The sequence below is a fragment of the Pygocentrus nattereri genome, chromosome 12 (genome assembly GCF_015220715.1).
Source record: "Pygocentrus nattereri isolate fPygNat1 chromosome 12, fPygNat1.pri, whole genome shotgun sequence".
NCBI classification, from domain to species: Eukaryota; Metazoa; Chordata; class Actinopteri; order Characiformes; family Serrasalmidae; genus Pygocentrus; species Pygocentrus nattereri.
This window is the reverse complement of record NC_051222.1, coordinates 8,483,953-8,496,530: the sequence shown is the minus strand read 5'-3', so window position 1 is coordinate 8,496,530 and position 12,578 is coordinate 8,483,953. Positions and strand designations below refer to the sequence as shown.

Sequence of the window (12,578 nt, the reverse complement as noted above, 5' to 3'; positions counted from 1 at the left end):
AGCACGATATATTGCAATCAATATGTAATTCAATGCTCATTTAAGTGCTGTGTAAAGAGATGAGTCTTCAGTCTGTGTTTGAAGACAGCGAGAGACTCTACTGTATGGGAGTTCATTCCTCCACTTGGGTGCCAGTACAGAGAACATTCTAGACGCTTGTCTTCCACGTGTATCGAAGGGTGGCGGGTCAAGGCGATCTGTACTTGAAGCTCGAAGTATACACTTGGAATTATATGTATATACTACTGGTCCATTTCTCTGTTACATATTGAAGTATACTATAAGTAAAAAGTAGACTATCAGTAAAACTAAGTACAATTAAAAACTAGACTATCAGTAAAACTAAGTACAATTAAAACAAGACTATCAGTAAAACTAAGTACAATTAAAAACTAGACTATCAGTAAAACTAAGTACAATTAAAACAAGACTATCAGTAAAACTAAGTACAATTAAAAACTAGACTATCAGTAAAACTAAGTACAATTACTTTTCTGTTCTAAATTAATTTAAGAAATTGTTCAGACACAAATGTTTCAGTATTGACTCTTTTGGTAGTGACAATATTTTTTAATTTTGAGCAGAACTCAAAAACACTAGCCAGGTACACAGCTGTGGGCACCCTACTTGGGGATTTTGGGAGTTGGAGGCTTGCGTGGTGCAACCCCGCTTTTTTAAAAATTAATTGATAGTATATGTAAATGTTCTACTTTATTCCATACTGCTGTGTTTGGTCCACCCAAATATATATGCAAATACCCTAAATGAAACATTCATGCTGCACTTTAATCAAACAATCATTATTTTATTAAGTATCACTGCATGGCAAGGAGCATACATCATAGATTCATTTGCACTCATGGTTTTAGTAGGTGAGTTTTATGTGATGATTAATATGTGAAAAGTTAAAATTGACACAATTCATGATTTTTCATTTTTTCTATTTAAATGTAATCTAAATACCATGAATACATACAGGTAACATAAAGGTAAAAATAACAGTGCATTTAATGCGGTTATGTTTCTTTATATGTTGTACAATATGCAGTATCATTATCTTTGTAAAATAAAACAGATCGTGATGGAAAGGCACTGATGCAGTTACACTACTGAATTGCAGATTATTTAGGTACTTCATAGTCTGCAAGCTGTCTACTGACACTCCAGTGAAACGTTGCTGCGCATTTCTCAATGTTCTGTTAGGAGTTACAGGGATGCAACATAGTCATTAGCAGCACTGACAATGTGGCGTAGTGCTAACATAATGAGGATGTCTGTTGGATCATTTGTGTCAGATTCATAACAGTAGTTCTTGACTGGGAAGATAAACTTCACAGGAGTTCCAATCAGATTAGAGCACTGGTTGATCTGAACACACACATTCAGAGAAGGAGAGAGAGAGAGAGAGAGAGAGAGAGAGGGAGAGAGAGGGCAGGAAGAGGTCATCAGTAAATGATAATGGAGCTTCACAATGCAAAGTTACTTATTTCCATCTATTCTCAATTATTGCATCACATCAAATACTAACATCAGTTTTTTTTTTCTATTACCTTGATATGAAGGCCTACCTATTTACAATGTGTTACCCAGGAACAGATGAGGTAAACATACTGAGATCACACAGAATCAGGGCTAAGAAAAATACACATTTGGCAAAAGGCTCTAAAATGTTTTTACTTACAAAAAACTCACATTACAACAAATATATCTTTATACAACATTTAGCGTTTTTTTTTACTTTATTTTTTTAATAACAACTAGAATTTAAGCATTTTATTTTGTAACTCAAGCATGTAAAGGATCCTAACATTCTGTCGATTTGTAGATTAATCCCTGACCCTCACTCTAGAAGGACATACAGCTGTCTTGGCTTTATCCTTTTTTTTTCAAACGAGCACTGTGAGATTATGACCCTGATTTATGACATAAATAAATAAATTGTGGCTTTTCTTGAAAAGTCTTGCTTAGTGGCCCCAAACTTAGTAATGGAAACCTGGTTCCAACCCTAATCCATGTCCATGTCCTAGTCCATGATTGGCTGGATCAGATGCATTCATATTAGGTTAATTAAGGGGGTTGCAGGTTGGAACTAAACTCTGCAGGAAAGTAGGTCTTCGGGAGGAAGGTTGGTAAACACGGGTGTAGCAATTAAGATTAATATCTGCGCCTCTGTAATCCAACCAGATGAGGAATATCAGGAGCTCACCTTTTCATGAATTTTCTTGCTTGTGTAGGTCTTTTTCAGATCTTTTTTAACAAGGGGGCAGACTTCATCAATCTTTGTCAAAAGAACGATTTGAGGAATGTCTGTAATTCACAACATCCATTCAGAATCATTAGAATTCCATTAGATTTTATACATTTCTAATAATTATTGTTTATTTTCTCATCCACAGTTCTTAAGTACTGCTATAGTATGTTATTCCTCTCTTTTCTTATATTTTCATTTTCCCTGAATGTTGTTGTACTTATATTGTACTTAATTGCTCATAATTAATGTACAGTTGTACACCGATCAGACATAACCTTGTTTCTACACTCAGTGTCCATTTTATTAGCTCCACTTACTATATACGCTCACTAGCCACTTTATTAGGTGCTTTTTAACACAAATAGCTAATCAGCCAATCACAGGGCCGCAACTCAGTGCATTTAGGCATGTAGAGGTGGTCAAGACAACTTGCTGAAGTGCAGACCGAGCATCAGAATGGGGAAGAAAAGGGATTTAAGGGACTTTGAACGTGGTTGTTGGTGCCAGACGGGCTGGTCTGAGTATTTCAGAAACTGCTGATCTACTGGGATTTTCACGCTCAACCATCTCTAGGGTTTACAGAGAATGGTCCGGAAAAGAGGAAATATCCAGTGAGCGGTCAGTTGTGTGGACGAAAATGCCTTGTTGATGTTTAAGTTTAAGTTTAAGTGATACTGTTTTGATCCCACAACTGGGGAAATTCCATCTCCGCATTTAACCGATCCATGCAAGTGAAACACCACACACACACTAGGGGGCAGTGAGCACACTTGCCCGGAGCGGTGGGCAGCCCTATCCACAGCGCCCGGGGATCAATTGGGGGTTAGGTGTCTTGCTCAAGGACACCTCAGTCATGGACTGTCGGCGCTGGGGATTGAACCGGCAACCTTCCGGTCACAGGGCCCTAACCTCCAGCCCACGACTGCCCCAAGTGTGTACCTAATAAAGTGGCCGGTGAGTGTAGATGCACTTTGTAGTTCTACAAAGTGGTAAATGGACCATTCTCAGTCCAGCAGTGACACTGAGCTGTTTAAAAACTCCAGTTACAAATTGCACTTACTATATAAGTGGAGCTGATAAAAATGGACAATGAGTGTAGAAACAAGGAGGTGGTCATAATGTTTGGTGTGATTGGTGCATATGTCTGTCACAGATTAGTAATGTGGTGATGGGCCCAAGTGCATGGTGTGGAAACTTGTTTATGTTGTATTGCAAGGGAGGAAACATGGCAATTTGACAAGAGGGGGAAAACAACATTTGTTTGCAGAATGTCATAAAGCGCTCACACTAAAATAAACTGGCAGAGTAGCATAAACTGGCAGAGTAGCATAATCTTGATCATGCAGTTATATTATCAGTAAAAACACAAATAATGGATGAGACTCAATATTGAGTCATACTGAGTGTTTATCATGAGAATGAGAAAAAATGAGAAAGAAATCTCAACAAATAGTCCAGACAACAGTGGTCCTATGGTCCAGACTGACCACTAATGAAAGACTAGAGGTCATAAGTCAAGCACACTGAAAAGACTATGAAATGATACTGAAATCCTAAAACATATAAAGATGTTTTTTTTCAGCCAAGATGCTTGTATACCTGCCATGTTTGCATTGTTTTGTGGTAGAAATGGTTTTATTTTTGTCATGCTGAAAAAAACTTATTAAATAGCATTTTAATACCTAAAATCACTTACCATAAATAACATTACTTACCAATGTCATTGGCTTGTTGTTTGACTGTTTTCATCTTTTTGATGACAGACTGATCCATTAGAGAGAGGCTGTTTGCTGACACAATGGTCACCAGACAGTGAACTTTATCATCTGGGCTGGGGTTACTAACATAGTTACGGTCACCTTCTGTCAGAGGAGTGTCAGGATTAAACTGGAAGAAAGGGGCACATTTGTTTTTGTGTGGTATCTGAATATCACAACTGTTTAAACCCTTAAAATCCATTTAAAAAGAGGGATGTCCAAGAGTTGGAATTAAAGGTAATAAAAAATTAAAGGTAATAAAACATTATGCAAAAATCTTAGACGCCTGAGAAAAAAATACATTTAAAATACTATTTGAATGGTAGTGTGTATTTGCACAGAAATTATAATGAAATGCACTTAATATTAATATAACAGGTAGTAATTTGTGTACAGCAGGGTGTTAGCTTATCCACTTCTAAATCTCTTCTTGTGGCAGCTCAATATTATTTGTAGCTCTCATCCAATATCTGTGCTTTAGAGAGCGATGGCTTGAGGGCATCAGTGAGAAATTGGGAATCAAATCTCTGTTCTAAACAGCTCATAAGCTGTAAATTAATTTTTGAAAACAAACTAAACTGCTAAACTTGTGTTTATTTAAATTGTAATTATATATGCAAAAAACACACTTCCTGCCTGAAAACATGGTGTGTAAGACTTTTGCACAGCAATGTATATAAAAACTAAGCCAACTTAACAATAACAATAAAAAAAGTTTGGGTTTTTTTGCCTCATATCTCCAAAATGATAACTTTACAGGAAAAAAAATACTTCTAGTAAGTCAATTGAACTTTTTTCAAAGTAAATTTGGGTCATTTCTTTTAGTTTGTTCATCATGAAATTTACACACAATGAAAAAGGCAACAGATATTTTCAAATTATATAAAAAAAAACTTCTTTTTTTGTAATATTCCATAGACAATGTTTTTTAGATACATGTTTCCTGCTTTTTTCTGATAATGAAAAATAAATAATGTGGCTATTTTGACAGGAAATTAATTAAACAAAAATCGGTCTCTGATTGTTGTATAAACATTCTAAACATACCTCATATCCTTCTTTCACATGGCCCAATAGGGCACTGATGACATCAGCTGTTTGAACTCCATCTTTGTTTTCAAGGCCCATGACATCATTCATGACAAATGGTAAAAATCCACCATTTACATTTCTGATTTTGTAGGTCTTGTACTGTAGAGGTACAAGATTGTACATAAGCACAATTCAGGTTGATGTTACATTTTACAACAGTGTATCTTATTTTTGCTCCTGGCAACCTACAGCCCTGCACAGCTATTCCTGGCCTAAAATGTCTGATTGATAATAATAAGTTGATGAGCTAGATCAGATGTATTAAGTTAACAGATACTACAGTGCAACTGCTTTGAATGGTTGGACAAAAGTAGAAATTAAACATATAGGAATGCTACTGTAATCAGAAGAGCTGCACTGTTTTCATTCACTGCTCTTTCCACATGCAAGGTTTTTGCATTTGTGGTTTTCCCACCAAAGTATGTGACAGTTGTGAAATTGTGGGGTGTGTTTTTTGCCACCGAAACGTCTGTTTGATATTTTGATTTGTGAAGAGTAGAGAATTAAAGCAGCTTTTTAAAAGGCCATCTGTAATAGATTTACTTCAGTGTTTAGGGTCATTGTCTCACTGCATCACCTATCTGCATTTAGCTGGTGGACAGCCACCCTGATGTGACCCTATAGGATACCTTGATAAATTTAGGAATTTATTTTTCCCTCAATGATGTCAGTCCAGGCCCAGAGCCAGCAAATCATGGTGCCCTTTGACACCATATGTAGTGCTGTGTGTTCGTCTCACACAATTCCACCATTTCAAACTAGTTTCATCAGTCATGGGCACTATTATGAACAAAGATGTTAATCAGTATAAATGATTCTTTAAAGCTCTGCACTTCTAGAAAGACTAGACACAGTACTTAATCATCTTAATTTGTAGATTTGTCTAACTACAGACGGGCAAATATCTAATCTGTCTGGGGTTTTGTGTAAAACTTTGCAACTCTAACTTTATGCAAATCAGCAGTTATTGACGCATGTCTCTGATCTCTTTTTTTGCTTGGCATGGTTCACATAAGCAGGTTTTCATGGCAAACTCAAAATGGTTGAGTGGGTTTATAAGCCAAAATATGTATGTGTAACTCTTGGCTAATGATTTGGACAAAAGCTATGTGGAGTCAAGGCCGGGGGCCATATCACAGAAAATTCTTGTTTTTTTCTTAACTCAAGATCTGACATATCAAGATAAGATTTTTCACAAATTTGTATTACAGAAGAAAATTTGATCTTAATTTAAGAATCATATCGTACAGCATCTCTTCTTATCTCAAGTTAGTAAATCTTAACTTACTCGATTGAAGTCGACAATCAACTGTTGTGTATGTTACCTAGCAACCAACCCTATGCACACAGCTGAATCTAGTAAACATGTAATCAAGTTAGTAATCCAGACAGCTAACATTAGCTGCCATTACTAGAGTAAAAAAAAACCTAAAGTGTGATAAACTGAGAGTTAAGAATATTGTGTCAGCGCTTTGTGCTGTTTAGCAGAGTCACTGCTCCACAGTTTCAGTTTCAGTTTCCCAAACACATTAGCCTCGTAACAAACAGACACATGTTCAGCTCTGTCTCCTAATTATTCACCACCATCACTGTAATATTATTTCTGATAAGTTTTTTATCAAGAACAACAGGCGAAGGCAATAAGAGGGGATGGTGCAGATCGTGTCTGCAGCATCTGAGGCTTTCAAACACTGTTGGAAAAAAACCTAAAAAAAAGTCAAAGCACCATTTTCACTAGAGATAAATGCTGCCTGACACTCATCAGATGGTCAGAACAGAAATGAAGACCTGGGGTTTATTTTAAAGTTAAGAACATATTTAGGATATTTTGATAACTTAAGTGTTTCTGTAATACTGTTTTCATATTTGTAAATAAGATAAGATTATAGACTAAAGAACTGTTGTTCTGTACTGGTTTCTGTCCCAACGTCAGTCTTAACTGAAGTTGCCATGACAACACAGCAGATCTTAGACTTGAAGAATTTTCTGTAATATGGCCTCTGATATTTTTAGATGATTTTATACACAAACACAGGTAATGCCAAAGGGTTCTCATACTTTGTCTTTCTTAAAAGAGCTTAAATATAAGCAGTAGTAGAAGATGTTGCTCACTTTTTTGGTGTAACTTTTGCCTGAACATGGTGCCTCCCCAGCTCTGTTTATAATTTCATGTTGGAAAGCACTGTCAACAGAGTTGACGAAACAGGACTTTCCCACTCCGATTTGTCCATACAGAAGGATTCTGAGATGGCTGACATCTGAACTTCTGATTTTGGTATTCCTCAGCTCACACTCAAGTCTACCTCTTCCACTGAAAAACATTACCTGTATGAAGAACTTACAAGTATATGATGACCTTTATTTGTACTATTAACAAAACACAGCAGAATTAGCCATTTTAGTAAGGTTTGGCTTTTACTGTTGCAACATTAGCACACTATTTGAAAACAATTGGTCACTTTTTGGTCACTTGGTCAAAGAAAAGCTTCTGGTGCAAGGTTTAGTAATATTGCTATTATGTAGCCTAGTAATTGAGCTGATATGATAATTTAAAATAAATTTGAGAGAACATAAGTGGACATAGTGGTTCATTTATGAATAAGACAGAGACCAGTTTTGGTGAGACCAGATAGGGTAAGGCAGCAAAGTCCAGTGTATAATGGCATCGCCATCCCAAAAACCTTGCCCAAGACTGCTTTGGGATAAATAGTGAATCCAAATGCATAAACATTACTTACTTCCAGTCTACATTTCTCCATGGTTGTTCAAGCTCTGTTAAAAATGAATAGTACATTTTAGGCCAAGACCTTAATCTCAAAGCTGCTGTTTAATGCGACAGGCAGTGTAGAAACATTTCACATTATAACTTTTAATAAGGGAGCTTTTAGAGGCACTAAACTCTTTAGACATCTGGTTCTTATCACCACCACTGTGGACAGCCATCAAGTTTCTCTAGAACAGAACATTTCACAATAAATCACTGTGAAAGACTTTGTTATATAGTAAATCACTGTTTTTGGAAGAAAACCTCATATCTCCAGAATGGTAACTTTACAGTAGAAGGAAAAAATCCTACTTTACTTTTAATGTAAGTCAATGGAACCAGACATTTTAAACTTGGGTCATTTCTTTTGGTCTGTTCATCATGAAATGTACAGACAATGCTAAGGGTAATATTTATTTTCATATTATGTCAAAAAACTGATAAACGTCAAAAATGGAGATACAAGGTTTATTTTCTACAAGAGCTAATTTATTTATTTTTTTCAGCCAACACAGTCTTTCACACACACACACACACAGACACACACACACACACACACACACACATACACACACATTGTTCAACTGCATAACACTTAAATCACTATTGAGAGAAGACAAATATACCAACCTAATGATGGGGGTGCTTCCTGTTCTGTTGAGAAAAAAAATATTTAAACCTCTGTGAAATGTAAATTTATTGAATAATGAAGTCAGAACAGAATGTTTTAGCTAGAAAAAACAAATCATGTTGTTGTAGATGTGAATATCAGGAACACACACACACACACACATTGTTCAACTGCATAACACACATTGTTCAACTGCATAACACTTAAATCATTATTGAGAGAAGACAAATATACCAACCTTTTGATGAGGATCCTCCCATTTTAGTCCCTTCCTGTTCTGTTGAAAAAAAAATATTTAAACCTCTGTGAAATGTAAATTTATTGAATGAAGTCAATAACAGATATTTAGAGCCATTCATAATTAATTATATATCCACTTGACTTGATTACTGTAAAAGACATGAGCTGTTATTTTATATATGTTAATATACAATTACCTATTTATTACTTTGTAATTATTTAATTTAAATCAAAAGTTTACATTTTATCCACTATTACAGAATTTATATATATAGAACAGAAGGTTTCAGCTAGAAAAAAATAAATGCATGTTGTAGATGTGAATATCAGGAAATTCAACTCTAATCTCCTGTCTTTGCAAATGTATCAAACCCAAATGTATTTCAAAGATCACTGTGTAAGTTAAAGTTGAGTAAAATAACATGAATATGAAAATAAGAACAAAGCAATTGATTCCAAATTTGGTCTTTATAGCAGTAAATACTATAAAGATCAGTGTAATTTGGTGGCTGAAATTTATTAGCTTACTTATCTTTACATGGAAAAACTGGAAGAAGCAAAATAAGCAATTCAAAGAGAAATAAATTGACACACTCTGTTATTTGTCTTATCAAAATATTAATGACATCACAGATGAATGATTCTATTTGTCTAATCGATTAATCCGGTCTGAGATTGAATAGAGAATAATGGTATGTCCAGTTAATGAGGAGAAAAACAAAGACAAATGAGTCAGTCAAGTAGAATTTTACATCAGCATCACACATCAACACGTACGTTTAGAAACTATTAAAAACTGTTAAATGTTGGGGGGAAATTAAAAAAGTGACATTGCATTTTTAAATATTTCTATATTATATTCAGGTACTGCAGGCTTTCAGATGACCTTTTAGCAGCCAAAGTCATCACGAAAATGACATCTGTTCTATTTTTCAAAATGTTCCTGTTTTTCTTTGTTGAGCTAAAAGCTACCAAAACATCTCTGTCTCCTTCCTTATCCTTTTTCTCATTCCAGCAAACGCCTATTTAATTATTCTTCTTCTTCTTTCGGCTGCTCCCTTTAGGGGTCGCCACAGCGGATCATCTGCCTCCATCTTGCCCTATCCACTGCCTCCTCTACTTTCACCCCAACCATCTCCATGTCCACCTTCACTACATCCATAAACCTTCTCTGAGGTCTACCTCTTCTCCTTCTACCTGGCAGCTCCATCTCCAACATTCTTTGCCCAATATATCCACTATTCCTCCTCAACACATGTCCAAACCATCTCAACCTGGCCTCTCTGGCTTTATCTCCAAACTGCTCCACCTTCACTGTCCCTCTGATCTGCTCATTTCTAATCTTGTCCAGCCTTGTCACTCCCAACGAAAATCTCAGCATCTTAGCAAACTCCTATTTAATTAGTGCTCTGAAATCTTCTTACCTCAGCGGTCAGGAGTATCAGATGTTTCCAGAAGCCTCAGTGATCAGGGTGTGTCTGCTGCAGTGTCTCTGGTGAGCAGCTTATAAGCGTACAAAGTGAAAATGAAAGTAGTCCCACAATCCACACAAACACACACACATACACACAAATACACACACACACACACACACGCACACATACACACACACACACACACACACGCACACATACACACACACACACACACACACACACACAAATACACACACACACTTACTGGCCTTTTTTACTTTCCCCCTCCTCATGAAAACAGACATGCAAGGAAATCATATGATTTAGGGGAATGATGTTCCCAGTACTGTGACATATATATATATACATTAGGCATGTGACGATACACTCAGCTCACAAGACGAGATGAGGCACGATATTGGGTTCACGAGAACGAGACGAGACGAGATTTTAAGAAAACTAAAATGACAAATTATATGACTGGACAACAGACTTTTATTTGACCGAGTTGCACATGCATTTTGAAATGTTTTATTATAACTCTTAACATGCATGATGTAAGCATGAACTTTTAATAAACTTCTTCCTCTACAAATTGAAATTAAAATAAAATTTTATAAAAGTTAAAATAAATCAAATAAATATTTCTCCTTTTTTCAAGTGCAAACAATATTATGTGCAAAACAAAAAGTTCTTCTCTGTCAATACAGAGTGCAAATAGTGCAAACAGAGCCTGACCAAGTATGTCACTGACAATTTGCGACACGGGGAACACCGAGGCCAGCTTGGGTTGCAAGATTTATAATGTGCGCAAAACACTTAATGTGCGGCTTCAAGTCCGCCTCGCGCATGGCCACGTCCATATTACGTGCATTGTCAGTAACAATAGCGATGCCGTGGTTGGGTTTTTTAAGCTCCCAGTCAGTAACAGCTGTCTGTAAAACCTCAGCTATGTTTGCCCCTGTGTGGGACTCAAAGTGGGCGAGTCTGTAGTACAACACTCTCCATTTTCCAGTCACTGTTGATTGTGTGGGCTGTAACTGTGATATAGCTTTGTGTACCTCGCGATGTCCAACCGTCTGTTGTTATGGCGATGCTTGCTGCGTCTTTCAGGATCTGCACTATCTTGCTCTTGGACTCTTCATAGAGGTTTGGGATCACTGTACGGGTAAAATGCGTGCGTGACGGGATGGTGTACCAGTGTGTGAAGGAGTCGCTGAAATCCTTGATTTTCTACCACAGAAAATGGCCCCATATCTGCTGCGATGAAAACACCAATGTCTCTAGTTATTGCTGTGGCTCTGATGCTTGACTGTGGAAGTTGAGGTCCGAATGTGTTTGTCAGCGTTATCTGGCTTGTTTTCTTCACAGGGGCAGTTGTTGATTTGAGTACTGTGCTGTGGTGGTGCTGTAAATGTCTCTGCATCGTGCTCGTATTAGCCGCGGTGTACGGCATTGTTTTCATACAATGTTTGCTTATGGTCCGTGTCTTATCAGTCACTCTCCTGCCATTTATCATTTCCGCCAGGTACCCAAAATGCTGCCAAACAAACGATTTGAAAGTGGCGCGGGCATCTTCAATAGTAATACCTGTATTTTCCGATGTCATTCTTGCTGGATCACAAACCCCGCGACACAGATTTTTAATGCAACGAGAAATATCGCTGAGATACATCTCGCGAGATCTCGTCACACCCCTAATATACATATATATATATATATATGTGCTTGTGCTCAGTATTTTATACTCAGCCTGAATGTGAAAGTAAAGGACAAGCATAGGGGAAATTAAGCATTAGATCAAGAATAAATAAAAGAAGGCTAATCAATTAAATCCAATACCTCTTTCTTTTTCTCTTTGTTGGAAGGCTCCTGATTATGAGCTGTACTAGTAGAAAGAGTAAATCAGCATTTCACATTTACTGCATGTTGGAAAAAACTGAAAAGGACACTGCACATGCTTATAGGCTAGATAAAAACATCCTGAATCTCAAAAGCTTTCCCCATTCTTCAGTCCATATCATTTTCTTTTGAGGAGCGAGGAGGTGGAAGTGAAACAAACGAAGTTCTATTACAGATTTCAGGTTACAAACAGAGAACATGCATCATGTATCTCCCAAGTAAGCTCTGACCCCTTCTCATCCCTTTTTATAGTCGCATGACCGCTCTTCCCTTACCCAAAATATCAGTAGATTCCCTCAAGCCTCCAATGTGTGCGTTAGCACATCTCACCAATCTATTATAAAAGTTTAAGTATGTGCTCGAGACATGAGCACGTCTGCAAGGTCAGCTTAAGGTATTCCCTGTGTTTACCAACTCCCCCCGTTTTCCAGACAATGACTCTGCTTATCTGACAAGATGAAACACATGTGTGGTGTGCTAATCCCAGTGTCTACTACTATTAGCTTCGAGGTATTTCCTGTTATCT

General features: G+C 36.9%; 1 protein-coding gene across 2 annotated transcripts; it reads right to left on the bottom strand.

Annotated features, from left to right (window-relative positions):
* Positions 1 to 828: 828 nt before the first annotated feature.
* On the bottom strand, positions 829 to 10,246 carry LOC108416102 (interferon-induced protein 44-like). Of its 2 annotated transcripts, XM_017689144.2 has the most exons (9): positions 10,160 to 10,246; positions 8,734 to 8,772; positions 8,495 to 8,518; positions 7,839 to 7,872; positions 7,213 to 7,411; positions 5,056 to 5,199; positions 3,967 to 4,138; positions 2,207 to 2,307; positions 829 to 1,368 (listed from the first exon to the last, which is right to left on the bottom strand). In XM_017689144.2, exons 2-9 carry the CDS (start codon positions 8,753 to 8,755, stop codon positions 1,207 to 1,209), a joined length of 858 nt encoding a protein of 285 aa, XP_017544633.1. In that variant the 5' UTR covers positions 8,756 to 8,772; positions 10,160 to 10,246; the 3' UTR covers positions 829 to 1,206. The 2 variants fall into 2 exon arrangements, with proteins under 2 accessions (XP_017544633.1, XP_037399727.1); XM_037543830.1 differs by lacking the exon at positions 7,213 to 7,411.
* Between the last annotated feature and the right edge of the window lie 2,332 nt (positions 10,247 to 12,578).

Coding starts and splice junctions, on each gene's coding strand:
- LOC108416102 (XM_017689144.2), bottom strand. CDS start 8,755: ATGGGAGGATCCTCATCAAAAG. Junction 7,873..8,494: donor GGAAGCACCCCCATCATTAG/GTTGGTATATTT, acceptor CATTTTTAACAG/AGCTTGAACAACCATGGAGA. Junction 1,369..2,206: donor GCAAGAAAATTCATGAAAAG/GTGAGCTCCTGA, acceptor GTGTGTGTTCAG/ATCAACCAGTGCTCTAATCT.